The following is a 27,561-nucleotide window of genomic DNA, read 5'->3' on the forward strand; positions in this document are numbered from 1 at the left end:
GTCAAAATTAAATTTAAGAAGCTTGTTGCTAGTGTTATTGAGAGCTACTAAGTTACTCACTTTGCGGAGACTTTTTGTCCAGTCCTAAACTTACATCCCAAAGCATTGTGGTCTTTGAAGTCCCTGACTGTACCCATTGAAATTAATGCTGCAGGTTCTATAATACATTAGGTTGGAGTTGCCAGAAATCCAGGACTGGCTTAAAAACTCCTTCCTGTAACTGGGTAACTTGACAGCTCTGGGAGGATTGTGAAAAATTACAAGAGGACCTTACGAGACTGGGAGACTGGGCGTCTAAATGGCAGATGACGTTTAATGTGAGTAAGTGCAAAGTGATGCATGTGGGAAAGAGGAACCCGAATTATAGCTATGTCATGCAAGGTTCCACGTTAGGAGTCACGGACCAAGAAAGGGATCTAGGTGTCGTCGTTGATGATACATTGAAACCTTCTGCTCAGTGTGCTGCTGTGGCTAAGAAAGCAAATAGAATGTTAGGTATTATTAGGAAAGGAATGGAAAACAAAAATGAGGATGTTATAATGCCTTTGTATCGCTCCATGGTGCAACCGCACCTCGAATATTGTGTTCAATTCTGGTCGCCGCATCTCAAAAAAGATATAGTGGAATTAGAAAAGGTGCAGAGAAGGGAAACAAAAATGATAAAGGGGAAGGGACGACTTCCCTATGAGGAAAGGCTAAAGCAGCTGGGGCTCTTCAGCTTGGAGAAAAGGCAGCTGAGGGGAGATATGATAGAGGTCTATAAAATAATGAGTGGAGTTGAACGGGTAGATGTGAAGCGTCTGGGATAAACAGTATAAAATGTTTTGTAGATTTTTGGGATCTTGCCAGGTATTTGTGACCTGGATTGGCCACTGTTGGAAACAGGATGCTGGGCTCGATGGACCTTTGGTCTTTCCCAGTATGGCAATACTTATGTACTTATGGTTACTAAATTGTTAGAAACAGGAGCAGCATCTGGAAGTGATACCCCTTCTAGAGAAGGTCCAGCGTCAGACATGACACATAGTGAAAAACTCTTCAAGGATTTGTGGCTATGGGTGTGTTGCAAGAAGCAAAGGAGTAGCCTAATGGTTAGAGCAGTAGCCCGGGACCTGGAAGAGCCCAAGTTCAAATCCCAGTGCTTTTTGTGGCTTTCAGCAAGCCACTGTGTGCCTTAGGAGAAGGCAATGGCAAATAACTCCTGTATTGTGCCAAGAAAACCACAAGGGGGGGGGGGGGGGATATCCCTTATTGGGTGGTCACCAGGAGTCAAATCTGACTTGAGGGCACATCAGATTCAGGTGTGTTGTGATGTGGCATGTCCAGAAACCTGCTGGATGTCCTTTAACCCACTGGTTTTCAACCCAGCCCTCAGGGACCACCTGTTATGTTTTCAGGATATCCATAATGAATATGCATGAGATAGATTTGCAGGCACGGCTTTCTTAGTATCCAAATCTCTCGCATGCATATTCATAGTGGATTGAGAACTGGGTTGAAAACCACTGCTTTAACTCATAGATGCCATACAAACTTTATAGTGGAGGTGTAGCCTGATGGAGTGCCTCTTACCCCATGTCTCAGGGCACACCCAGCCTGTCAAGCTTTCAGGATATACATGAGATGGGAGAAAAATACAGAGTATGCAAATCTTCCTCATTCCCTGCTACTAGGGTGCTGGCAGATACACCAGGGTCTGGGGCAGCAAATCAAGGAGAGGACCCAGCTGGCACCATTCAGTTTTGCCAAGGAGGCTCCTTGTGAAACTGTGCCCTGCTTCTGACCCCAAAAAGCGACCCTGTCTTTAAGTTTCAAGTTTATGCCCCTGTCTGCTTAGAACTATGTTCTGTGGATCGGATAGCAAGGAAAGGTATCCATGTTGCGCATCCTAGGTTAGAGTTCCGAAGGGCATCTTCCTAGTTACCCTTTTCCCTCTTTCCTTTTCCATTTTTCCTTCATTTACTTTCTCTTGACTAATTAATCCCTTTAGACAGATTGCTGCTTCTCATTGACCTCCTTGGCGCAAAGACCTTTGCATCTTCAAATGAAGACTCAAATCGTAAGCCTGAAATTTGGGGATGAGGAAGCCCCCCACCGCCTAACCTTTATCTTCCATCTGCTGTCAGAATTAACTCATCTGAGTCTGCGAGACCTCCATCCTCTTCCCTCCCACTGAATAAAGCATGAAGCCCCTGTCTCCAGCACACACACAGTGCCGGGAGCTGCGGGGGGGGGGGGGGGGGGGGGGTCCAGGCAGAGGATGTCAGTGCAGAGCACTTTAAATTCCAGCTGATCTCCTAATTCCAGGCAGCAGAGATTTCCTTTCCAGTTGCTGTGGGGTGGCAAGGGAGCTTTGTGTTTCCATACTGAGAGCTGCAGGTTTGCACACATCTGTCCTCTGTCAAAGGACAAAATCTTTCTGCAAAGCAGGCTGCACATTTAAGCCTGTGTTACACAGAAACCCAGGGATTCTTTTCTTCCTGTGAAATGTGAGCCCCCTTTCAGTACAGATTGTTATCCTCTGTGCAAGGGCAAAGCTTTTCTTAATAGGCTGGAGGAGTCTCATATAGACCAGCCTCTTTTGATTTCCTTCCTCTCCTCTTCTTAGATAAGGATGAGGAGGACTGGGATGGATTTTGCAAGTGCAGATGGGCAAAAGCTTTTGCTTAGACAGTGTGGCTTCCAGTTTTCTATCATTCTTCAGCCAGAACCATTTCTAACTGATGTGGCATTTCACCTGCTGTGAAGTCACCGGGGGAGCAAGGGGTGAGATGTGCTGAGGTGCTTATGGAAGAACTCATCCTATGGCCACACTGTACCAACTATCACCAGCCATCCATAATCCTGCCACAGCAAGGCCCAAAATTTGCCGTTATGGACAGTGCCAAACTGCAGAGAAGTACTGGACTATTCCAGGATTGCAGGTAGCTTAATGAGCCAGCATCCCAATTCAGACCATAATTATTGAATCATAGATTGAGGACCCTCAAGGGACCATCTAGTTAAGTGGTTGTCACACCTGTCCTTGGGGCCCACCAGCCAATTGGGCTTCCAGAATATCTGCATTGAATATGCATGACAGAGATTTGCATGCCTACTAATTCCCTTATATGCAAATCTCTCATGCATATTCATTAGGAGGATCCTCAGGAGCTTAACCGAGATTGGATAGCAGAGCCGGTAGTGGGAGGCGGGGCTGGAGGTTGGGAGGAGGGGATAGTGTGGGGCAGACTTATACGGTCTGTGCCAGAGCCGGTGGTGGGAGGCGGGGATAGTGCTGGGCAGACTTATACGGTCTATGCCAGAGCCGGTGGTTGGGAGGCGGGGCTAGTGCTGGGCAGACTTATACGGTCTGTGCCATGAAGAGCACAGGTACAAATCAAAGTAGGGTATACACAAAAGTAGCACACATGAGTTGTCTTGTTGGGCAGACTGGATGGACCGTGCAGGTCTTTTTCTGCCGTCATCTACTATGTTACTATGTTACTATGTATATTAGGAGTATCCCAAAAACCTAACCTGTTAGCGGCCCTCAAGAACTAGGAGTGAAGATCAAGTTCCTAGCCAGTCTAGTTTTCAGGATAAACACTATGAATATGCATGAGAAAGATATTATAGCAACTAAGGCAGTGCATACAATTATATATCATGAATATTCATTATGGATGGTCAAGAAGTCCTGGCAGAAGGTACGCGCCAACTTCTTAAGGAAGCAGCGCAAGGAGGAGGGGAGCCGCAGCACTGTATTTATTTGGCTGATGGGGCTTCGGCATCCCTGCCAACAAAGGTAAAGGGGTGCAGCAGTTCTAGAGGGGGCCCGAACCTAAAGTTGGGGAAGCAAGGCTCCCCCTGTGGCTATGTCACCGCTTCTTAGCAAGAAGCTCTCACCAGCTCTGCTCCCTTCACTGACAGCCCCTCTGTGTTGGGAGCCTTCTAAGATTCCTCTTTGGTTAGGGCTGGCCCAACCATCAGGCAAACTAGTCAGTGACCTAGGGCGGGAGCAGCAAACAGCATTTGTCCTAACAACCACACAACATCAAAGATCCATCAGCACAAATAGCCTGTATTTTTATAAAATGTTTGTATGGGACTAGGACTAGCTACAAAGCAGTACATTTAAAACAAATCAGCGAAAATATTTCTTCACTCAATTAATCAATCTCTGGAATTCACTGCCAGAGAATATGGTAAAAGCAGTTAGCTTAGCAGGGTTTAAAAAAGGTTTGGCTAACTTCCTAAAAGAAAAGTCCATAAGCCATTATTAAGATGGACTTGGGGAAAATCCACTTCTTATTTCTAGGATAAGCAGCATAAAATGTATTTTACTGTTTTGGGATCTTGCCAGGTACTTGTAACCTGGATTGACCACTGTTGGAAACAGGATGCTGGGCTTGATGGACTTTCGGTCTGTCCCAGTATGGCGATGCTTATGTTTTTTTTGTTGTTATGTTCTTATGATTATTGCGTTTAATTATCAAAGTTTTTTTTTTGGAGGGGGGGTAGCTGCTGGCTAAGGGCCTGACAGTTAATTGAGGAGGGGTGAAAGGGTGTAAGGCTGAAGGTTTGCCTAGGGCAATGGTTCCCAAACCTGGTCCTGGAGGCACCCCAGCCAATCAGGTTTTCAAGACATCCACAAAGAATATTCATGAGAGAAGTTTGCATGCAGTGAGACAGTGCGCGGATTTTGGAACACCCATCACCCATGCTTCTCCCATAGTCATGCCCTCTTTGGGTTGCACACTATGGGATTTGGGTGCCCAGTATTAGAGAATGCTGCATAGCTAGATGCATGCAGAAATCCTAATTGATGTCAATAATTGGTTGCTGTTGATGGTTATTAGTTTCTTAGCCATTTAAATTGTTCGCATCTTGGAAGCACACCCAAATTTGAGTGCTATGTATAGAATCTGGTGGAATGTTAAAGTTTCTCGTACTGCTGGATGAACATGTCTTTAGAAGCTGTGGCTGTTTCTCCTTGCTCACAGACACCATCATTTCAAAATTATTGGGGTTGCCACAATGCAAATTACCCCTTTCTGGACGCAGTAAAGATGCTTACTCGATATTGGGGCTGTTCAGCACCCTCAGAGTTGGCTCTTTTGTCCTTGCTCATGACTTGAGTGGGTAGTTCTCCAGTGCACATCTGACAGGCAGCTTTATGGATTTTATTTTGATTTTAGCCCATCTGTGTGAGGTCTCACACCAAGCCACATTTTGCCTTCAGAACACTTTGTCGTCCCCTCCTGTTCCCATCCCACACTCTGCTGTATTAATCACTACCTTCTCTTTCTGTTTTCAGCTCCGTGCAAACAGCGAATCTCCCTCCCAGAACCAGATGCCTGACAGCCAAGACAAAGGTGAGAGCCTGGGGGGTAGGACAGTGCAGACCGGGCTTGTTTCCAAAGCTGCCCCTCCTCCCAGCTGAGGACATGGGGATCTCTCTAGTGTCCACGGTCTGTCTGTATGGCTCATGTGGGGTTATTCAAAGGTTTATAAGATTTGCTGCTTATTGGGAGAATTTCCGTGGACCACATTGTAAAGAGCAACAAAGGGTCCTACTTTATAGGGTTGCACACATTGCTTCCAAGTTACCCATTCCAGGAGGGAGACTTTTTGGCCGGTCCTGGTTTTAAATTTATATCCCAAAGCAGGCAGGGCTGGTGGTTGGGAGGTGGGGATAGTGCTGGGCAGACTTGTACGGTCTTTGTCAGAGCCGGTGGTGGGAGGCAGGGATAGTGCTGGGCAGACTTATACGGTCTGTGCCAGAGCCGGTGGTGGGAGGCGGGGCTGGTGGTTGGGAGGCGGGGATAGTGCTGGGCAGACTTATACGGTCTGTACCAGAGGCGGAGGTTGGGAGGCGGGGCTGGTGGTTGGGAGGCGGGGATAGTGCTGGGCAGACTTATACGGTCTGTGTCCTGAAGAACACAGGTACAAATCAAAGTAGGGTATACACAAAAAGTAGCACATATGAGTTATCTTGTTGGGCAGACTGGATGGACTGTGCAGGTCTTTTTCTGCCGTCATCTACTATGTTACTATGTTAAGTGTTGTATTGGTAGCCCATGATTCAATCCATTGAAATCAGTGCTGCAGGATGAGGTTGGCAGACATCCAGGACCGGCCAAAAAAAGTCTCCCTCCTGGAATGGGTAACTTGGTAGCTCAGTGCACATTACGTGCATGATGTGTGTGTGCTAACAGAGATTTTCTTATTATCTATATAGCAAGTCAGATTCAGACTGCAGCCTCCTTCCAAGTGGGAACATTAATGAGTATTTGCTGCTCAGTTTTTGGGCACATAAATGCAGCCAAGGATGGAACAAGCTGCCTTCCAAATAGCAGCTGGAGAATGTGATGTTTGTGTGGGAGGGAGTCTAAGTAACCTGAGTGGCAGAGCTGGGGATTAGAATTGAGGTACAAGGATACAGTGACTGGTTCAGGGTCATACTAGCAATGAGTAGCATCTGCGTCTCCCTCTCTGAGGTCACAGCCTCTGTTGTCCCCTTCTTCCATCCTGGGGTCCCTCCTCCCTGGGATCATGCCATATGCTCTCCTGCCTCCATGTGATCATACAATATATGCACGGGGCACGGGGGGGGGGGGGGGGGGGTTGGTTATAGCTACTTGAAATAAAACTTCAGGTTATCTGCAGCATCAGAAACCTGGAGAAATGTTGGGACACACGCCCAATGCCCTGTTTGGATTGTTAGATCAGGTCTTTCACTCCCCAAATCAGGCAGAGCTGGGGATGTCAGAAAGGCAGCGTTCAGCATTCATAGCACTTTCCCAGAGGGATAGGGAGCGAGGGACATCAATCAAACTAGTCCCGGTGGCTTGATTTAGAATTCATGCTACCAAGATCTGGTTGGACTGTTGCTGAAATGACAAGACAAGGAATGGGAAAGGGGGGAGGGAGGTGCAAAAGAAGGCTCGGGGTAAAGTGTGCGCTTTTATTCCTGGCCACAAACCTTCCTCCCCCCCCCCCCCTCGCCAACAGGGCTAGATTTCTAGTTAGCCATAGTAGGCACATGCCTAAGGACATCTGGGTCCACGGAGCATGCCACCCTCTGTTGACCAGAAGTGATACCTTACAAATGCCACATCTGGTGGAGAAAGGAGAGAAGAAATTGACATTCCAGCCTCGTCCTGGCTTTATATATTTCTCCTTTTCTCAATCTTTCTTCTATACCAGCGATACTGTCTTCACATCTATTGATTTCCTTTATGATTCTCAGTGTCCTGTAAGTGTGAATTGGAAATATTTTACACATTGTGGGGGGGTTAATTCTATAACTGTGTGGCTAGATATAGACACTGAGAGGGATCATGATAGAAGCATTTTCCATTAAGGAAAGCAAGTGCCTACTTGCCTTATAGAATACTGGTATATATGTGAGTATGCAGCCATAGAGCGCTGAAATCTAAGCGTATTCCATAACAGCGTGTGTAAATTAATTGGTTTATCAAGCTAGTCAGCATTGATAACGGCACTTAACAAGCAATAATGAGCACTAATTGGCAATAATTAGAATTTACATGCATAATTTGCTAAGCGTATTCAGTAACGTACTGCGCCTAAATTCTAATGCGCACAGTTCAAAACAGGTGTGGTCATGGGCAGAGAGATGGTCGTTTCATGGGCATTCCAAAATGTATGTGCATTGTTATAGAATATGGCTCTCTGCGCCTACATCTATGCGCCAGGATTTGTGCCGCGGTTTCATTGGTGTAAATGGAAGCACATAGATTTAGGACAGTGATGGGCAACCTTTTGAGCTTGGTGTGTCAAAATTCGCGAAAAAACCGAGCATAACTCAGGTGGTGTGTCACTTCGAGAAAAATCTACTAGGACCGCCCCCGGGCCCCCCCTACCCGAGATCGCTGCCCACCCGAGGTCGCTGGTCCCCCCCCCTCCACCTGCTACCGGGCCCAGAACTAACCTTAAAGCCTCCTTTCACGTCGCAGCAAGCAGCAGCAGGGCAGACCTCTCCTCCTTCCTTCTGTGCTCTGCCCTCGCGGACGTTACGTCAGGCGAGGGCGGGACACGGAAGGAAGGAGTGGCCTGCCCTGCTGCTGCTTGCTGCGACGTGAAAGGAGGCTTTAAGGTTAGTTTCCGGGAGCGAGGAGGGAGGGCGGACCACACTGTGGCGGCGCCGCGTGTCATCAAAAATGGCTACGCGTGTCAGTGCTGACACGCGTGTCATAGGTTCGCCATCAGGGATTTAGGAACTAGGACATCAACTATGAGTATTCTATATATCAAGGACAATCAGCAGTAGGGGTTCAACTGCCCCTCTATGGCCGGAGCAGGATTCTTTTTCATAGGCAAGAAAGATGGGTCGCTGGGCTGTGCATCAACTACAGAGCTTGAATGAGACTACCGTGAAAAACAAATATCCTCTACAACTCATCTCTGAACTCTTTGACTGACTTCAAGATGCTTGTGTCTTCACCAACTAGATCTATGAGGAGCATATAACCTCATCCAGATCCGGGAGGGGGATGAGTGGAAAGCAGCCTTCAGCACCAGACATGAACACAACGAATATCTTGTTATGCCCTTTAGCCTTGCCAGTGCTCCCGCTGTTTTCTAGAACTTCATTAACAATATATTCCGAGATCTATTTGTCTATCTCAATGACACCCTGATCTTCTCCTGTTCGTTGGAACTACATAGGCAGCATGGCAAGATGGTGCTCCACCGTCTGCGCCTGAATCAACTATTCACCTAATTACAAAAATGGGTTTTTGAATGCTCCAAATTACCCTTTTTTTGGGTACATCATCTCTGTTCAGGGGTTGCGAATGGACCCAGCCGAGCTGTCTGCTATTCTTAACTGGCCTCAACATTTGGACCGCCAAAATCTCCAGAGACTTCTGGGCTTTGAAAGCTATTACTGGCCATTCATCCTGAATTACTCTACTATTGCAGCACCTCTGACAGCTTTCACCTGGAAGGAGGCAAATCCCCGGGACTGGCCACCCCCAGGATCACAACCCTGGATCAGGCAATCATATTTATACCCCCCTCATCCACACACACAACTGTACTATTTATGGGCTGATATTCAGCTCCCAGCAGTCAGTGATCTTGAAGACATTAACACTACAGGAAGAATATGACCCAGACCAGGCCTAATCTGCCAGGCTTTGGTTGGCCACTGGTGTGGAGGAATAGCCTAATGGCCTGAGAATCAGAGGAACTGAGGTTTATTCCCACTGCAGGTCAAGACACTTAACCCTCCATTGCCCCAGGTACAAATAAGTACCTGTATATAATATTTAAACCGTCTTGATTGTAATTGTAGAAATGCAGTATATCAAATCCCATCCCCCTTTCCCACTGGAAGTTATCTGGATGCCACTGATATTCAGTCCAGTGCCTGGATAAGTTTTATCCAGAGGCTTACCCGGTTAGCCATCTGAAAATTGCCACTAACCAGATAAATCACGGACCATCCCAGACTCCGTCTCTGGACCCCATTATTAACTAGATAGTACCATGGTGGTCTCCCCAGATATTGAATCTGGGGATCCCATAGGGTTACCAGATGGTATTGAGCCAGTGTGGGTTTTACGTTCATTGAAAGCAATGGAAGTAAAATCTGGACTGACCAGGGCCGGTCCTAGGGTCTCTGGTGCCCCCCTGCAGACGATGAGTTGGCACCCGCATGCCCCCCCCCTCCGGCACCCGCGCCCCCCCCCCCAGCATCTCCTTTCTCTCTTCTCCCACCCTGCCCCTGTCCAGCGATTCTCCTTCACCCGAATCGCCCCCATCCCCCGCCGCCCTTGGTGCTTTAAATCTTTAATTTACCTCCGTTCCAGCAGCCGCGTCATTTGAAAGCCTTGCCTCGTCTCTAGCCTTCCCTCCCTTCGTGAGTTCGTTCCGTAGTCCCGCCCTCGAGGAAATGATGTCAGAAGGCGGGACTGCGGAACGAACTCACGAAGGGAGGGAAGGCTAGAGAAGGCTTTCAAATGATGCGGCTGCTGGAACGGAGGTAAATTAAAGATTTAAAGCACCAAGGGTGGCACGGTATGAAGGCGCAGCGCCGCAGCGGCGCCCTTGAAGGCAGACGCCCCCCTGCGGTGCTTACCCCGCTTACTGGGTTTGACCAACCCTGGGACTGACTCAATGTGTCCTCCCTGATATGGAGCCATCTGGTAACCCATTCGCAGAGCCAGTGCAAAACAACCAGGCAGGATGTTTAATTTATATTCAGCATTTTCTGCAACACCACCCAAGGTGCATTCCTCCTTTACATCTGTGCTGCATGCATAGGAGCCGGATCTAGAGCTGCCAGTGGGTGCTGAGCACCTCAATATTTAGCAAGATCCTTTCATTGTGACTGTCCCAATCATTTTGAAATGTTGGCACCTATAGTAAGCAACACATGAAGCTCCAGAGGCACATCCCAAAGCTCTGCCCCCTGCATGGCTTCTCTGCTTATCCTACCCTTGTCACAGCTCTGTCACCCATCCTCCCAACAAAGAAGCATTTTCTCATGTTTCTACAGCTCCCCGTTCCTGAAGGTCCCCTTGCTTGGGTGACGTCAATCCCCCCACTGCATAAACTGTCAAATGTTTGTTAATTGCCAGTGCCGTAGCGAGGGCAGCTGACACCCGGGGCGGGTCACCGCTGCGCACCCCCCCTCCGGGTGCAGCACGGTACCCCCTCTGGAGCGCGCACATCCCCCCCCCGGAGCGCACATTCCCCCCCTTTGAGTGCATACTTACAGCGCCGGAGAGCGGCGAGGGACGGGCGGGGGGGGGGGGGGCCGATCTACCCCGACTGCACGTTGCTGGGAGCTGCGTCGGCTCCGCTGGTTCCCTGCTCTCTCTGCCCCGGAACAGGAAGTAACCTGTTCCGGCCTGTTCCAGGGCAGAGAGAGCAGTGAACCAGCGGAGCCGGCACCCCCCCAGCGGCGTGCACCCGGGGCGGACTGCCCCACCGCCCCCCCTTCCTACGCCACTGTTAATTGCTACTATGTTCCCTCTATCCCCTCCCCCTCCAGTGAGACTAAATGTTTCTTGTAGGGCTTGTGTGTTTCATTCTCCTCTTTTGAGCCACTTAATATAATGGGGTTTCCCCTTAGCACATAAAAGTCTATAAAAGAAACCCAGGAAACGGGGTGGGTGGAACTTAGAAACTGGGGAAACGGAGTGGATGGGACAAGAATAAGTCTATGGAAGAGAATCAGATAATAGGCATGGGTGGATATGGGGCAGAGCGGTCAGCATTTAAAACAAAGTCTCCTATCCGTCTATCACAGATGTTGACCCTTGAACTGTTATTGCCAGGCTGCCCATGCTTGTATTAATTGGGCTGATGTCAATACTGTCAGAGGTTGCAAACACCCCCTTACACAATCTGATTGACTGAGACTTCCATTTTCATGTTATTTTTTCAGACCAGTGTCATGGCTTTTTCTCTTACCCTGTCGGGGCATCAATAATTCAGAACTGCTTCTGCCGTCTTTGTGCCTGGGAGAAGGAGGTTCTGGTGCTACCCGCTACCTCCCGCTGGGATAATCTCAGCTACACACCCTGAGAATGCAGGCGGGCAAGATCCACACAGGAAGATGGGGGGCATTAGATGAATAGGGGGAGGGGGGTTATCAGCCCAGGCACATGCTGCACTGCCAATGCCATTCTGGCTTTCTTGTGAAACTTATCCTGTCCAGTGGATTCTGTTTCTTCAGCTTTCTAAGGCTGTGAAAATTAAAAAAAAAACAAAAAAACCCCAATGTGTGGTGATAAGGGCTCCCTTGAAAGGGCCGCACGGCAAGTGCTTTACTTGCCACGCGGCCATTTCCAGCAGGAGAGACGTCCCTTTTACCTGCTGCGGTAAAAGGGGGCCTCGGCACACGTGAAAACCACATGCCGATACCAGTGCAGACCCCCTTTTGCCGCAGATTGATAAAAGGGGTCCTTAGTCATGTCTGAAAAGTTTAATAAGTTTAAATTTAATAGGGACGATATACCGCTTTTACTTCGTAGAGGTCAAAGTGGTGTACAATTTTCATTATAAACATAACAGGAGAAGAATCTCCAAATTCAGACAGGAAAGGAACTCAATCAAAGAGGTTCACAATCATCCATAAAATATTAATAGATTAAAAATTAAGATCATAATGAGGATTGATTAATATGTTGATTAAGAAAGATTTTTATAAGATACTTCATGAAATTTATAACTATTTTTCATTTGAGCAATTCAAGACATTAGTAGAGGCCCTTATATTGACCTTTTTCCCTATTCGGATTTTGGATGTTTTTTGCAAAACGTCCAAAGTCAGATTAGACGTCATATCGAAAATGCCCCTCTTATTGTATTTCTATGCATATACTGTCAAATTCTATATATCGCGCCTAAATCTAAGTGTATTCCATAACAATGCACGTAACTTAATTGGCTGAACAAGCCAATCAGCATTTTAAACAGCTCTTAACTTACAATAATGAGCACTAATTGGCAATAATTAGAATTTACGCGCATAACTAGCTAAGCGTATGCTGTAACTCACTGCGCCTAAATTCTAATGCGCACATCCAAAAAGGGGCGTGGTTATGGGCAGAAAAAATGAGCATTTCATGGGAGTTCCCAAATTTATACTTGCTGTTATAGAATATGGCCCAGTTCATGCAAATCTACGCGCAGTGATTTATGCCGTATTTTCGTTGGTGTAAATTGGTAGCAGGGAATGTTGCTACTATTTGGGTTTCTGCCAGGTACAATGTTGCTATTCTTTGAGATTCTGCATGGAATCTTGCTATTCTTTGGGATTCCGGAATCTTGTTACTCGTTCAGGTTCTGGAATGTTGCTACTATTTGGGATTCTGCCAGGTACTTGTGACCTGGATTGGCCACTGTTGGAAACGGGATACTGGGCTAGATGGACCATGTGTCTGACCCAGTATGGCTGTTCTTATGTTAGTTTTAGGTGCAGGGCTGTTGGCTAAGCATCAAACATATAAACGGCGAGTGACCGATTCACTCGCAAATACGCAGTAGAGACTTCCCTCTCTGTCCCGCCCCCGCGTCAATGCGTGATGACGGAGGGGTGGGGGTGGGACAGAGAGGGAAACTGCGTCGCCGAGGTTGCTACCGCTCCCCCCCCCCCACTCGGAGTCGCCGCCGCCACCCCTCCACCCGGCATGGGTCCTCTCTTCCCTTCTGAACTTACACATCCATTCGCCAAATGCAGCAACGCACATCAGTTGAGCTGCCCTTCCTTCTCTGCCTGTGTCCCGCCCTCTCTGACATTACATCACAGGAGGGCGGGGCCACAGACAGAGAAGGAAGGGCCCACGGCAGCTGAGCTGATGTGCGTTGCTGCGTTCGGCAAATGGATGTGTAAGTTCAGAAGCGAAGAGAGGGCCCGGGCCGGGTGGAGGGGGGGCGGCGCCGGCGGTGACTCCGAGGGGGGGGGAGCGGTGGTGACCTCGTGGGAGGGGGGGGGAGGGGAAGGAAAACCCCAATACCAGCCCGTTTTTACGGGCTCAATGGCTAGTATTCTACATATCACACCTAAATCTTATAGAAAACGCTTAGGGGAAAACAATTACTGCGCGGATTTTCCAGGCGCCATATGTAGAATCTGCCACATAATGTGCCCTTGTGTATAACGCACACATGCATTCAATCATCTATTTTTCAAGGGATGGGACCCACTCTATGAAATGCTCTGCCTGTTGATTTGTGTAAATTGGAGTCTTATCTTACATTTGGAAAACAGCTTAAGGCTTTTTTATTTCAAGAGCCATTCGGGTAAACCAGTTTGACATCTGTGATATTTGTATTAAAGAGATATGAGAAATTATGGACTCTCATATGTTATTGTCTCAACATAAATGTTTTTATCGTTAGTATCGGGCATATGATATTGTAATCTGCTGGGAGCTGTAGACTATGCAGAATATAAATGTTTTAAATAAATAAAATAAATGCATGTAATGTACATTAATTGCCTGTCCACTATCCTAACTGTAAAGGGCTAAAATATAAAACCACATACACGACCAGTTTCTTATACATCTGCACGCAGTTATGGAACGCATTACTGAAGGCCATAAAAACAATGCAAGACCTAACCAACTTCCGAAAGCTACTGAAAACAGATCTTTTCAAGATGGCATACCATAAACATCCATCTTGAATACTAAATAATAATATTATACATGATTTATACAAAACTGACCTTTTATCGCATGACTGCTTAAACCCTTTCTATTATTGATCAAGCACTACCACTTTAAACCTTACGTCGAATAGGGTCTCTCTAGAGCCGATGACCTAATGTATATTACAATCCAATTTATTACTCAGGAACCTTCATGCAATACCAAAATGTATTCTTCCTTACCATGTATGTATACACATGGTATATATATATTCCATGATTTGTTCCATATATATCATGTTCCATATATGTTACCAAATATGTATGCACCTAAACGCATTACCATTTGTAATTCTGTTACCCGGAAATGGCAACCGCCATTACGGCAAATGTAAGTCACATTGAGCCTGCAAATTGGTGGGAAAATGTGGAAATATATATATATATATATATGCACACACATATAGGGCCAGGTTCTATATATGGCATTTGAAAACTCTGCGCGGAATATATTTACGCCTAAGTGTATTATGTAAGTGGCACCTATATTTAGGCACAGTATATAGAATATGCTTAGTTGCATCCACTCACACCAAGGAAAATGTGTCGTAAATGCCCGTGCATAGATTTAAGGGCACTGGGGCATATTCTGTAAAAGTGCGTGAAAATTTTGGAACACCCACAAAACGCCCATTTCCCCCCACCCTTTTCTGGCTCCATGCATTAGAATTTAGGCACTCTGCGTTACAGAATTCGCTTAGCGAGTTGTGCGCATAAATTCTAATTATGGCCAATTAGTGCTCATTATTGCTCGTTAAGACCTGTTATCAATGCTGATTAGCTTGTTAAGCCAATTAAGTTATGCGCATTGTGATAGAATACGCTTGGATTTCAGCATGAAATATAGAATCCAGGGATAATGTGCGTTATACCAGTTTATTTTTACAAGACATGCTAATTGCAAAATTAACATGCTAAACCCATTTGTAATGCAGCAGTATTGAGGCCACTTTAAATAGAGATGTTTTTGCAGGTCCCATGCTAATTTTTCCACTAGTGCATGGGACTTGCAAAAAAAAAAAAAAAAAATTAACAAAGAAGCGCTTATTGCCTCCTTTAGGGGGCGCTGAGTGCCTTCACGATGTCAGTATTATCCAGTTAACATGCACGAAAATGAGAATGCGCCAGCTAGAGTGGAGAGGAGGAGTGGCCAATGGTTAGAGCATCAGTCTTGATCTCCAGAGGTGGTCAGTTTTAAATCTCACTTTGCTCCTTGTGATCTTGGGCAGGTCACTTAACCCTCCACTGCCTCAGGTACAAACTTACATTGTGAGCTGTCCAGGGACAGGGAAATACCTTGAGCTACTACTGAAAACGGCGTGCGAAACCTAAATAGATAATGCTTCCAAGCTTACTCCCTGCTCATGACATGCCCCCTCCCAAAAAATGTTTTTTAAAAATTCAATAGTATGTAATTAGCATGTGCTGACAGGGAAATCACTGCAAAACACTTTAGTGTGTTTTGCATTAAGCCTTTTTTCCTGCATTAAGCACACATTAGTGCTTAGGGACCCTTTTAGTAAACTGTACTAAAGGGTTGGTTTGTCAGTGGTGTACCAAGGGGGGGAGGTGGGGGCGGTCCGCCCTGGGTGCACGCTGCTAGGGGGGGTGCCGCGCGCCTGTCGGCTCCGCTCGTTCCGTGCTCCCTCTGCCCCGGAACAAGTTACTTCCTGTTCCGGGGCAGAGGGAGCATGGAACGAGTGAAGCCGACAGGCACGCGGCACCACCCCAGGAGGTAAAAATGCGCCGGGGGGGGGGTGTCCTTTCGCCGGGGGGGGGAGGGCGCATCGGCGATCCGCCCCAGGTGTCAGCCACCCTAGGAACGCCACTGTGGTTCATGGCAGCAGGCTTGCCGTGCGCCAATCTGGAACTACTGCTGGGCTACCTCAGGAGCCTGGCGATGGTTCCCATCCCCAGCACATGCCATTTCCAGGGCTACAAACATGTTTCTTATTTTTGTAGCGCTGCCAGGTTAGAGCTGGAGCCTTTACTGCCACCTCGAAGGGTGGTGGTAAGTGCTGCCCCCCGAAATGGTCATGTGGCAAGTGGTTCACCTGCTACATGTGAGAAAGAAAAGACGGCCTTTTATCCTCAGAGTGTGTCAAAACCATGTGCTGAAGCTAACGCAGGCCCCCTTTTAGCGCAGTTCAGTAAAAGGACCCCTAAGTTTGTACCTGGAGTAATGAAGGGTTAAATGACTTGCCTGAAATCACAAAGAGCAGCAGCATTTCAAGCAGGTTTCTCTGGTTGTCAGCACAGTGCTCTAACCACTAGGGCCCTTATTTGCTCCAACTGGAAGCCCCTGAAAATAGTGCACATTATTAATGAATTGAAATGAAAATTAAAAAAAAAAACCCTCCCACAATGAACACAAGAAAATATATAAAATAAAAAATGTTTGCCTGCAGATTCCTATATCACTGGTTCATTTGACTTGTGTCCCTAGCACTTAGTTCTATCGCTGTTTGGATTATTGTGGGGTACTTTTTCTAAGGTGCACCGAAAAGTGGCCTGCACTGGTGTAGACACGTTTATTGGACGCGCGCAGGCTCATTTTTCAGCGCAGTTGCAAAAAAGGCCCTTTTTGGGGGGCTGAAAATGGACATGCGGTAAAATAAAAATTGGCATGTGTCCATTTTGACCCTGAGACCTTACCACTATCCATTGACTTTGCAGTAAGGTATCACGCGTTAACCGGGTGGTAATCATCAGTGTGCGTAGAATGCTGATTATTACTGGTTAACGCTGTGTGCCGAAAATTTTCCGGTGCGCGTAAAAAATGAAATTATCACCCAGGCCATATGGTAGCTGGGTGGTAGCTCTGAATTGGTATGCATTGGGCACATGTAGGCGCCTATGCGGCTTAGTGAAAGGGCCCCTGTGTATCCTTGTGCTTGTATATGAAAGAGATAGATGTACTGTCTCTCAGCTAAAAAGGGAATCTTACACGATTAGGTACCAGGAGGCCTGGTATACAACTCTTTTGTTTCTTGTGCAGGAAAAGGAATTGAGACAGTGAAGGCAGAAGTGGAAGAGGAGATTGACATCGACCTCAACGCGCCTGAGACAGAGAAAGCTGCACTTGCCATCCAGAACAAGTTCCGTCGCTTCCAGAAACGGAAACAGGACCCCAGCCCTTGAGCTCCGACACCCCTCCTCCTCCATCACCCCTGAGCCCACCCTGAAACACTTCTCTTATTTCCTTCTTTTCACTGAGGGTCTAAAGGTTAGAATATTGAGGTAGATCGTGCACCACAAATTGGATTTATGTCTGGGACATCTCATCCAGAGAACTTTTTTCTGGAGACCGTTACCCCAGGAAAGTGTCTATCCCAGTTTGGAGCAAGTTATGACCCTGTTTAGGTCTGGGTCCACAAAGTTTCTTCCTTGTACATTATAAATACTCAGTGCATGGTTATTTGTTCTGTCTGTTCTAGTGGCCATATCTTATTTCCTAGCATTGTGACATCTCCAAGTAGTGATGTCATCATACCCAAAAAGCCATGGAGGAGTGATGATGTCACAGGTAGAAATGTTTCAAGACTTAGTCTCAATCCCCACCTGTTTATCTCAAAAGCACCAGCAGCCAATTGGAAGCTGGGATATACAAACAAGTTTCTGATTGCTGGCTAGTGCCCTCAGCACGATAAGCACCATAAGGGAATAGAAGGCAGCCCCAGTGACATACAGAAGGTAAAAACGATATCTCAGACCCTTAAAAAAGGGGTTTAGAGTGGGGAGGGGCATGGTGGAGAAGGCACTGGTAGAGGTAATAAAAAGAGATAGAGGAACCACTGAGGGAACACAGAGGGATAGGGGAGGCCCTACAGACACTGTTGAGGAGAGGAACAAGTAAAGGGCAGAAGGGAATACAGACACATTGTTCAATAGTTGATTTAACTAAAGGAAGTGGGATGGGGTGATGGGGTGGGTGGTGGCCCAATCATCTGTTTTCCCCACCTACCCTCAACATCTAGGGATCTGGGGGGGGGGGGGGCGCAAGGGGAGGAGGCTGGTTCATTGGCCCCTCCAACCAAAAAGGTATTCCCTTGCCTTTGGATTTAACAAAGAAATTTAAGGCTCACTAAAATCCAGAATAATCCCAAGAGGGGCAAAATGGTAGAGGTTTGGGCTGGCTGACTAATCTATCGTTTCAGTCTTGGAAATCGGGCTGGGAATGTCACTACGACAATATCCACTGTCACTGGAGAGGGAGCCCTGGATGTCACTCTGCATTGAACATGATTGTAGATCAATGCTAAAATTGTTAGCTCTGTGCTGGAATGTCCCACCAGTAATCCCAAGGTAATATTTAACATATGGGAGAAACCCCCTCACCCCTACCCACCATCTTTACATCTGTTTCCAACTGAATGAAGTAGCGTGGTTGCAGTATTAGTATTTGAATTCACTAAATAAATATTAATAAATAAAAAATTATTAAATATAAGGTGATATTTTTTTAGTGGACCAACAACACATTTCTTGATTATCTTCTGGGAGCTAAAAACCCCTTCCCCAGATCAGGATAGATTGAGCAAAAGACGACAACATACCAGAAAATTTAAATGAATCACAGAAAACTTCCAATGATGTTCTGAACGGGAAAGGGACAGGAGGGATGGAGAGATGGATGGGTGAACAGAAAGTGACAGGCTCCAGAATTTTATGGTTCACAATGTGCTAGAAAGCCCAGATCTTTGTTAAGCCCTTTCTTGTCCAATTATTATATCATTTTAACTTCAAAAGTCTCAAATTAATGACACGTATCAATTCATAGAGACATGAGATCAGATGCCACAGCAAACCAAGGTGACACCGCACCTCTGTGGGGAGCATTTTCAGGACCAGAGCACTGAATTTCTGATCAGAGTACTGAAAGGGAACATTAAAACAAACCAGGAGACTTTTGAACTTAAAATGATCAGATATTTTGAAATAACAAGAAAAGATTTAAAGAGCTGAGCTTCCTAACACACTCTGTCACTTTCTTATCATCCACCTCTTTCTTCTTTCCTTCCCTCCAGCTTCCTCACTCCCCATTTCCCTTTCCATTCTTCCTCTATTTCAGATTATGATGGGAATGCTTCCCATGATTCACTTACATTTTCTGATAATGTTTTGCTCATTCTGTCCTGACCTGAGGAAGGAGATTTTAAGCTTCCAAAAGCTAGTTAAGAAATATATGAATTTTAGTCCAATAAAAGGTATCACATTATATTCTTTTATTAAAGTGGGGTTTTTTTTTTTAACCTCTACTTCTTCAGTTTTCCAATGCATTTTGGGAATGAATGTGAAATATTCAACTACAAATCCCAGAATGCCAGAGATGGACAGTAGTTAAGAACTGATCCTGCCCTTCAAAATGCTGATGACAAGATAGCTCCAGATCATCAGGGATAGGGTAGGCCAATCCTGGTATTACTTCGCATCTATGGACTTGTAAAACAGCAGGGGAGGGGAAAGAAAAGCATATACAATCAGGGCTGTCTCAGCATGTCCTTGGTGGCCTAGAGCCTGTCATACAGTCACCAGACAGATGCAGAACTAGAACAGACCTCTTTCGGGGGGGGGGGGGGGGGGGGGGGCTCCCAGCTTTATGTGTCATGGTTTCTGCTGCTGTGCTTTTTGCCCCCTGGAGATCCAGCATTGCAACCTTTTAAAAGATCAGGATAGGAAAGAAAAAAAACAAGAAAAACCCAAGCCTCTCCTTGGTAATGAAAGTTATTGGTGCTATTCTGAAAGCATGAAACCTTAAACTAGACTTTGAACAGGGTTAATTATCTCATCGTTGGCGAGGCCCTTTCACTGTAGTAATGACTATAATTTGTTTTGTTAATTAGAGGGTTGGCTGGGCGAAAAGAGACTGTGGGTGTGAAATGACAAAACTGTCCTTAAATTCCCTGACTCATGCACTCATTACTCAGTTTGTTGACTGTGTTAATGTGGAGATCCAGGAGTAGAACCCAGGACCCTGGCTCAAATCCTACTTCTTACACCAACTTAAATTGTAAACTCTTTTAGGGAAGGGACTTACTGGATGGGCACCTAAGAATGATCCACAAAAGTGCAAGGGAAGAGGTGCCAAGGCCTGTCCCACAAGCAAGTGGTTCACACCTCACTCAGGATAGGTTGATCCAGTTCTGGTTTTGCCCCATGAAGATCAAGTTCCTGCTTTTCTTCTGGGGAAACAGATCTACAAGTTCCTGCATGCAATGGGTCAAACCCAGGCCTGGCCAAATGGATGTTGGTAAGGTTGCAGCCCTCGCTGAAGCAGAGCAGCCAAGTTACCCAGTTCCCGGAGGAAGACACATTGGTCAGCCCTGGTTTTGAACTCACATTGTGAAATTTGCAGCTCCTGATTCTACCCTTTGATTTCAATTCAGTAGGTCCCATAATGCAGCAGGACTGGGCCAAAATCTCCTTCCTGGAGCTGGGTAGTTTGGAAGCTCTGCTGAAAATTAGAGGGAATAGGAACCGTAAGATTTCTCTGATAATAGAAAATGCAGAAGCCTTTTGGCTGACTCTGTTTATGGAGGACAAACTGTTAACTAATATATTTCTGGGGGGGGGGGGGGGGGGGGGGGTGGAAGAAATAGTTTCTCCTAGGAGAGAAGCCAGACAAAATGGTCCTCACAGTTTTCCATGACTAGGACCTTAGCTGAATGGGGTTGGTGCCACCTTGTGGCCACTTTGCTTCAGCTCCTCTGTACTGTCTGTTCCTTTTTCTATGTACAGAAAATGGTTGAATGTATACACATCTGTGCAAAGCAATGGATTGCCAGCCAGTCCTCAAGGCCTCAGCTGTTACTGCTGTACATTCCCTAAGCTGTCCTAAGTAGGCAGCCAGTTACCACAATAAAATACAAAACAAAACAAAAAAAACTGAGCAAAATTAAGTCTTTCATTTACGAACCTGATTGATTTGGCCTTTACATACAACATACTCACCCCCTGCCTGGACAGATCAGGAAGGTAGAGCTTGATGCCTCAGAGGTTTAAATACCAATAAGTAAAGGAGGTTTAGAAAGGAATGTGAATATTTCTGAAGGGCAAAGCACTTTTTAAGAAGCAGCTAGGCAGTTGACTTGGGTTGTGAACCTGACCACCCCCCCCAAACACACACACACAAATCCAGAAATTCAGTGTGTTGCCCTGAATATCTGCTTCTTTTAAATAAATGTCCATAACTTGGCTAATTCTGTTTAGGTTTATCAATGGGCCAGTTTTAGTTAGAGGTGGATTTCCATGCTTCCACATATCCAACATATACCTGTGTGATGTGTATTTTTAGTGTATTTCTTATTTGGAAAGCCTGAGGGTCTCTCAGACAGAACCATCAGGATCCAAAAGAAAACAATGTTTTAATGGAAGTGGTTACTGCCTTCTGCCTTGTGCAGGGATCATGCTATCATTTGAACAAGACAGGGCATTCAAGAAAGCCTAGGAAAGCACAGAGGATTTTACAAAGAAGACGGGGAAGGTGAAAGATCAACAGGGGTCTAATCTGCCTTTGCATTCGGTTCTAGTTATCACATGAGAGGAATAGGATGGTGTCAAACTGTTCTGTTTCCTTTTGGACACGAAAAGAATGGGCCAGCTCCTGAGAGAAATGATCCTATGCCAGGCCATGCAGACCATGTATGTTATCCCCTCCTTCCCTGGCTTTCTAGGGAAAGAACCTGCTTAGTACAGTCGCTACCACAGTACGACCCTGATTCCTGGTGTCTTAGCTTCCATTACAATGCATTCTGGTAGTTGTAGTCCCCCTGTTCTTTTTGCAAAACACACTGCTACCAAGTCATGGTGCTGGGTGCTAATTGTCAGACTCTGTTCCATAAGCTTTGGGGCCCCTGCAACTACAGCTTATCATTTGTATAGTGCTACTAAATGTATGCAGTGCTGTACATTGGACATGAAGAGACAGTTCCTGCTCGACAGAGCTTACAATCTAATTAGGACAGACAAACAGGACAAATAAGGGATAAGGGAATTACTAAGGTGGGAATGATAAAACATGGGTACTGAACAAGTGAGTAAGGGTTAGGAGTTAAAAGCAGCATCAAAAAGGTGGGCTTTTAGCCTAGATTTGAAGGTGGTCAGAGATGGAGCGTGACGTACTGGCTCAGGAAGCCCATTCCAGGCATGTGGTGCAGCAAGATAAAAGGAACGGAGTCTCGAGTTAGCGTTGGAGGAGAAGGGTGCAGATAAGAGAGATTTACCCAGTGAACGGTGTTCCGGGGGAGGAATGTAGGGAGAGATATGAGTGCAGAGGTACTGAGCAGCTGCAGAGTGAATGCACTTGTAGGTCAATAAGAGGAGTTTGAACTGTATGCAGAAACGGATAGGGAGCCAATGGAGTAACTTGAGGAGAGGGATAATATGAGCATAGTGACACTGACAGAATATAAGTCATGCAGCAGAATTTTGAACAGATTGAAGAGGAGAGAGATGGCTAAGTGGGAGACCTGTGAGAAGCAGGTTGCAATAGTCTAAGCGAGAGGTGATAAGAGTGTGGATGAGGGCTCAGAAAGGAAAGGACGAATTTTGGTGATATTATAGAGAAAGAAATGACAGGTTTTAGCAGTCTACTGAATATGTGCAGAGAAGGAGAGAGGGGAGTCGAAGATGACCCCAAGGTTACGAGCTGATGAGACAGGGAGAACAAGAGTGTTATCCACAGAAATAGAGAATGGGGGACGAGGAGAGGTTGGTTTAGGGGGAAAGATGAGAAGCTCAGCCTTGGTCATGTTTAGTTTCAGATGGTGCTGAGACATCCAGGCAGCAATGTCAGATAGGCAGCCTGGACTCCTGCTGAAATTTCTGGTGTGGAGAGGTAGATCTGGGAGTCATCGTTATAAAAGTGACACTGAAAACCATGGGATGAGATCAGAGTACCAAGGGAAGAAGTATAGATGGAGAAAAGAAGAAGTTCCAGGATAGATTCCTGAGGTACACCAACAGTGGGATAGAAGTGGAGGAGGATCCACCAGAGTATACAGTAAAAGTACAATGGGAGAGATAAGAAGAAAACCAGGAAAGAACAGAGCCCTGAAATCCAAGTGAGGACAGCTTATCAAGGAGTAGGCGGTGATCAACAGTATCAAAAGCAGCAGATAGACCCAGAAGGATGTGGATAGAATAAAGATCTTTGGATCTGGCCAGAAACAGGTCATTGGAGACTTTATCAAGGGCTGATTCAGTTGAATGTAGAGGGTGAAAGCCAGATTGAAGTGGATCAAAAATAGCTTGAGATGAAAGAAAGTCAAGACAACAGCAGTGAACTGCACATTCAAGTACCTCAGGACTCCTGGAACTTCTTTAAAGTACCAGCATACATTACTGTGGGGGTTGGGAGGCCCGACATTTCATTCAGGTCAATGTTCACATGCTAATTCAGTTGTTTTTTTTGATCAGCCAGTTGAATTCTGGGATTCTTTTATGGCTTCTTTTTGTTTGACTAGAAGGTACTGGGATGGCCAATTCAGTCAACCTAGGGTGAGTTTTAACTCAATATGACTGAGACATATGCATAAATGCCAAGTTACTCAGTTCATCGCTATTCATCGCTAACGAGTCTTTAGGAAGTCTGGTTTTGAACTTGTATCCCAAAGCTGTGTGGAATTTCTAATGCCTGCTGCAGCTCACTGAAATCAGTGCTGCAAGTCCCATAATGCACCAGGACTGTCCCAAAATCTCCAATCTAGAACTGGATACTTTGGCATCTCTACAATCACCTCTCTTCCCTTCTGGCTAAAGCAAGGAGGGTTGATAGGCAGGGCCGCTGAGAGGGGGGGGGGGCAGGGGGGACAAAATTCTCTGGGCCCGGGCCTCCAAGGGGGGCCCTGTGCCAGGGTCAGGCCGCCGGTGCTGCAGTCCCCGGTCTCACCTGCCCTCACGGAAACCAGAAGTTACATCAGACAAGGGTGGGACACAGTGAGGGAGGGCCCGAAGGGAGGTGATCTGCCTTTCCAAACGGAGCTCAGCTGAGGCGCTGCCGATTTTAATGCAGGGGGCCCGGTAGCGGACGGAGCCAAGAAGGGCAGGCAGGTGAGACCAGGGACTGTGGCAGCGAGGGCGTCGGCGGGGGGCTGGCCTTGCCCCGGGCCCGGCTTAGTCTCTTGGCGGTCCTGTAAACAGGAGACAGCGTGATGTTGCAAAGCTGAAGTCAGTCCACCCAAGGAGGTTTTCATTCTCCCCAATATAGCCATAGCCATCGCCATCTTGGTATACCCAAAACAATGTAATTGATAGGGCGACAAGCTCTGCCTACAGGCTTCAGGCCAGAAAATGGGCCAAGCACACTCCTGCCATCTCCTGTTCATTAAACTTCCTTGGGCTAAAGAACCCTGTTAGTGCATTCACAGCCATTCATTCTTGTATTTCTGTTTCACTAGAAAAACACTTTCAAAAACATTTTAGGTACGGTCACTCAGTTTGTAGCCACATCTTGTCTGGTGCATTATGGGATGTGAGTTCCTATAGACTGTGCAGCCAGGATAGGTAGAGAGGGGTGTAAGGTTAGGACTGAGCATATGAAATTATAAATATAACATTAAAGGTGAAAGAAAAAAAGAAAAACAATGAAAGGATAGAAACACAGAAAATGTCTTCTGGTATAAAGAAAGACATTTAAAGAAACATTTTGGCTTCATCTCTGCCTTTAATTGTCCTTCTCCTACTGTGACCAAAATTAGTGAAACCTCAGACTGATAAATGAAGTGGAACTGTTAGAACCAGGCTTACTTCATGGCTTACTTCAGGCTTACTTATTGCAAATATAGCTCATGTATATTCATTAGGGATATGCTGAAAACCTGTCTAGGGCCTGAAGACCAGTTGGAGACAGACCTTCAGAATTCAGGACTGTGGACCTCCACCTCCTTTCTCCCTGTCTTATAAACCCACCATTCCTCTCTCCCTAAATGGACATATGTAAAACCTTTCATGCCTCCCTGTCCTTATTCCACTCAAGGCTCAGGTGCACTAGGAAATCACCTTGAATTTGATTCTGGGATAATGCTGGAAGCTTCAGAGATCTTGGTTGGGAGCATCTCAGTGCTTTGAATGCTGGTTGAGCCCATTGATCATGGGTGTCAAACCTTGGTTCTCGAGGGTTGGAATCCAGTCGGGTTTTCAGGATTTCCCCAATAAATATGCATGAGATCTATTTGCATTCACTGCCTCCATTCTATGCAAATAGAGCTCATGAATATTCATTGTGGAAACCCTGAAAACCCGACCTGGTAAGGGCCAAGGTTGGACACCCCTGGTTTAGATGCTTTCTTGGAATTTGACTCTTTTGGCATGTTTAAACAATAAAAATGATGATTAAAAAAGGAGCCCATTGCGTCCACTTATTTCTGCCCTGGAGGGTGGAAGGAGGGGGAGTCTTTGGCTGGAGCTGGCTGGCCCACCTTCTACAGACTTGTGTACACTGATGACCTTTATCTTGCTGTGAGGCACAAGATACAACCCAGTGTCATAAGACTTGAGAGCTCATGGGATATTGTGTATTGCAAATGCCACAGTGCATCACTCTTGTAAACACACAGAAGTTTTATGGCTTTCACAGGAGATGTACACAGGGCAACTCCTGGGCTTCACTTAACAGGAAACAATTGAAGAAAGCATGCATAGCATCATTCATAGAATTCTTTCAATCCATGTATGTGTGTAGTTGTGTTGCTTCTGTGTGTCACTGACTTACAAGAGAGAAGCAAGGGGGCATCTTAATGGTGCTGTATCAAACTATCAGATGTTACTGACAAGACTTCAAAAGATGTATTTTACAATTTAACAACAGAGGGCCAGATGCACAAAACCTAACGAGCCCACAACTTGCGTTTTAAACTGGTTCCAGCCAGTTTAAAACGCAAGTAGTTTACCCGGGGCATGCACTAAGGGCATTTTCCCTGCCACGGTAGCAGGCAACGAAAACGGAATGCAAATGATTCAAAAGCTATTATAATGAGCTGCACTACCGTTGCAGCCCATTATAATGAGATGCACTACCGTTTTTCCGATTCCCTTACCATAGGAACCCTAACGGGAGGTCTGCACCTCTCGTTAGGGCTCCTGTGAGGGAATCGGAAAGGAAAAGGTCCCCCCAAAAAAGGTAAAAAAGAAAAAAAAAAAAGCAGGGAGCGCATGTAAGGGGCGTCCTTTAAGGACGTACTCTCCCTGCGCTTGTGAGAGATGTTTTTTTTCGCAGTTTTTTGCTCTGCCGGTGCTCGTGTGTTTTTCCCCCTTCTATTTTGTCTTCGCCGCGCCACTTACCCCTCCACAGCAAAATTTTTCTATTTTTCTGGTTGCCGGAGAATCGGGACGTCCCTTTAGATTAGGCTCCTCTTCCTGGTCTCTTCAGCCAATCAGAGCGCGTTTCGCTGACAACAGCCAGCTAAGCCCGCTTTGATTGGCTGAAGAGACCAGGAAGAGGAGCCTAATCAAAAGGGACGTCCCGATTCTCCGACCCAGGTACCGAAGGAATAGAGAATGCAAGTGAGCTACAACGAGTAGCTCATTTGCATTCCCTATCGTTGATGCATTCCCGTTCCCTACCGATTCGCTATGGAATCCGTAGGGAACGGGAATTACCGACGTCTTTAGTGCATCTTGCTCAGAGTGTCATTGCTCCACCACAACAGCAGGTATTAGTTGCCAGTTCATGTAGCAACCATTAAGGAAGCTGTACTGTTCAGTCAGTGGGCTTCATAGTAGAATTTACAACAAAGAAAATTAAATACACATCTGAGTCACCAAAGGCAGCCCATGAGGGATGAAAGGGTATGGCATCATTGAGGGGATGGGAGTGGGGTGGGGATTTGCATAGTGGGGAAAGCATGCAGAGGATCCTCATGGCATTGTTTCCAATCCCTGTGCAAGCGTGTATCTGTGTATCAGCTCTGTGTGTGTCTGTGAGCAAGAGACAAGAGAACAGGGGGCAGATAGTTTGAAAGAAGAGATTCCCTAATATGTTTCACTGTATCAAAGTTTCTACGCCACAGAAGCTGGTACTGTTTCTCCAAAGGAAATGCATTCCATTTGTACGGAGAGCTCTTATTTCTTCATTCTGGCCCATTTTCAAAGTCTTTTCACCTGTTTTCCCCCTATATCATTACATTTTTGGAGGGTTATTTTGCCCTCAGAAAGACAGACCTTCTCAACTCCTTCTGCATAGTTTCTGCCCAACATCTGTTGGATTAGAAAGAATAGAAGCACAGCAAAATGAAGGAGAGCTCTGGAATGAGGGGGCGTACAACAAAGTTAAGAGGGAATAGGCTTAGGAGTAACCTAAGGAAGTATTATTTCACAGAAAGGGTGGTGGAGGCGTGGAATGGCCTCCCGGTGGAGGTGGTGGAGTCGAGGACTGTTCATGGGAT

The 27,561-nt window shown here is 46.2% G+C and overlaps 1 protein-coding gene across 1 annotated transcript in view; it reads left to right on the plus strand.

Moving 5' to 3' along the window:
• The window catches only part of PCP4L1 (Purkinje cell protein 4 like 1), a 72,269-nt gene extending 54,182 nt beyond the window's left edge, over positions 1-18,087 (plus strand). The window contains exons 2-3 of the mRNA XM_030188356.1: positions 5,300-5,357; positions 17,178-18,087. Of these exons, the coding sequence (XP_030044216.1) occupies positions 5,300-5,357; positions 17,178-17,320 (201 nt within the window). The 3' untranslated portion in view covers positions 17,321-18,087. The remainder of the gene's footprint in view (positions 1-5,299; positions 5,358-17,177) is intronic.
• Positions 18,088-27,561: the final 9,474 nt, after the last annotated feature.

This window comes from Microcaecilia unicolor, chromosome 14, assembly GCF_901765095.1.
Source record: "Microcaecilia unicolor chromosome 14, aMicUni1.1, whole genome shotgun sequence".
NCBI lineage: Eukaryota > Metazoa > Chordata > Amphibia > Gymnophiona > Siphonopidae > Microcaecilia > Microcaecilia unicolor.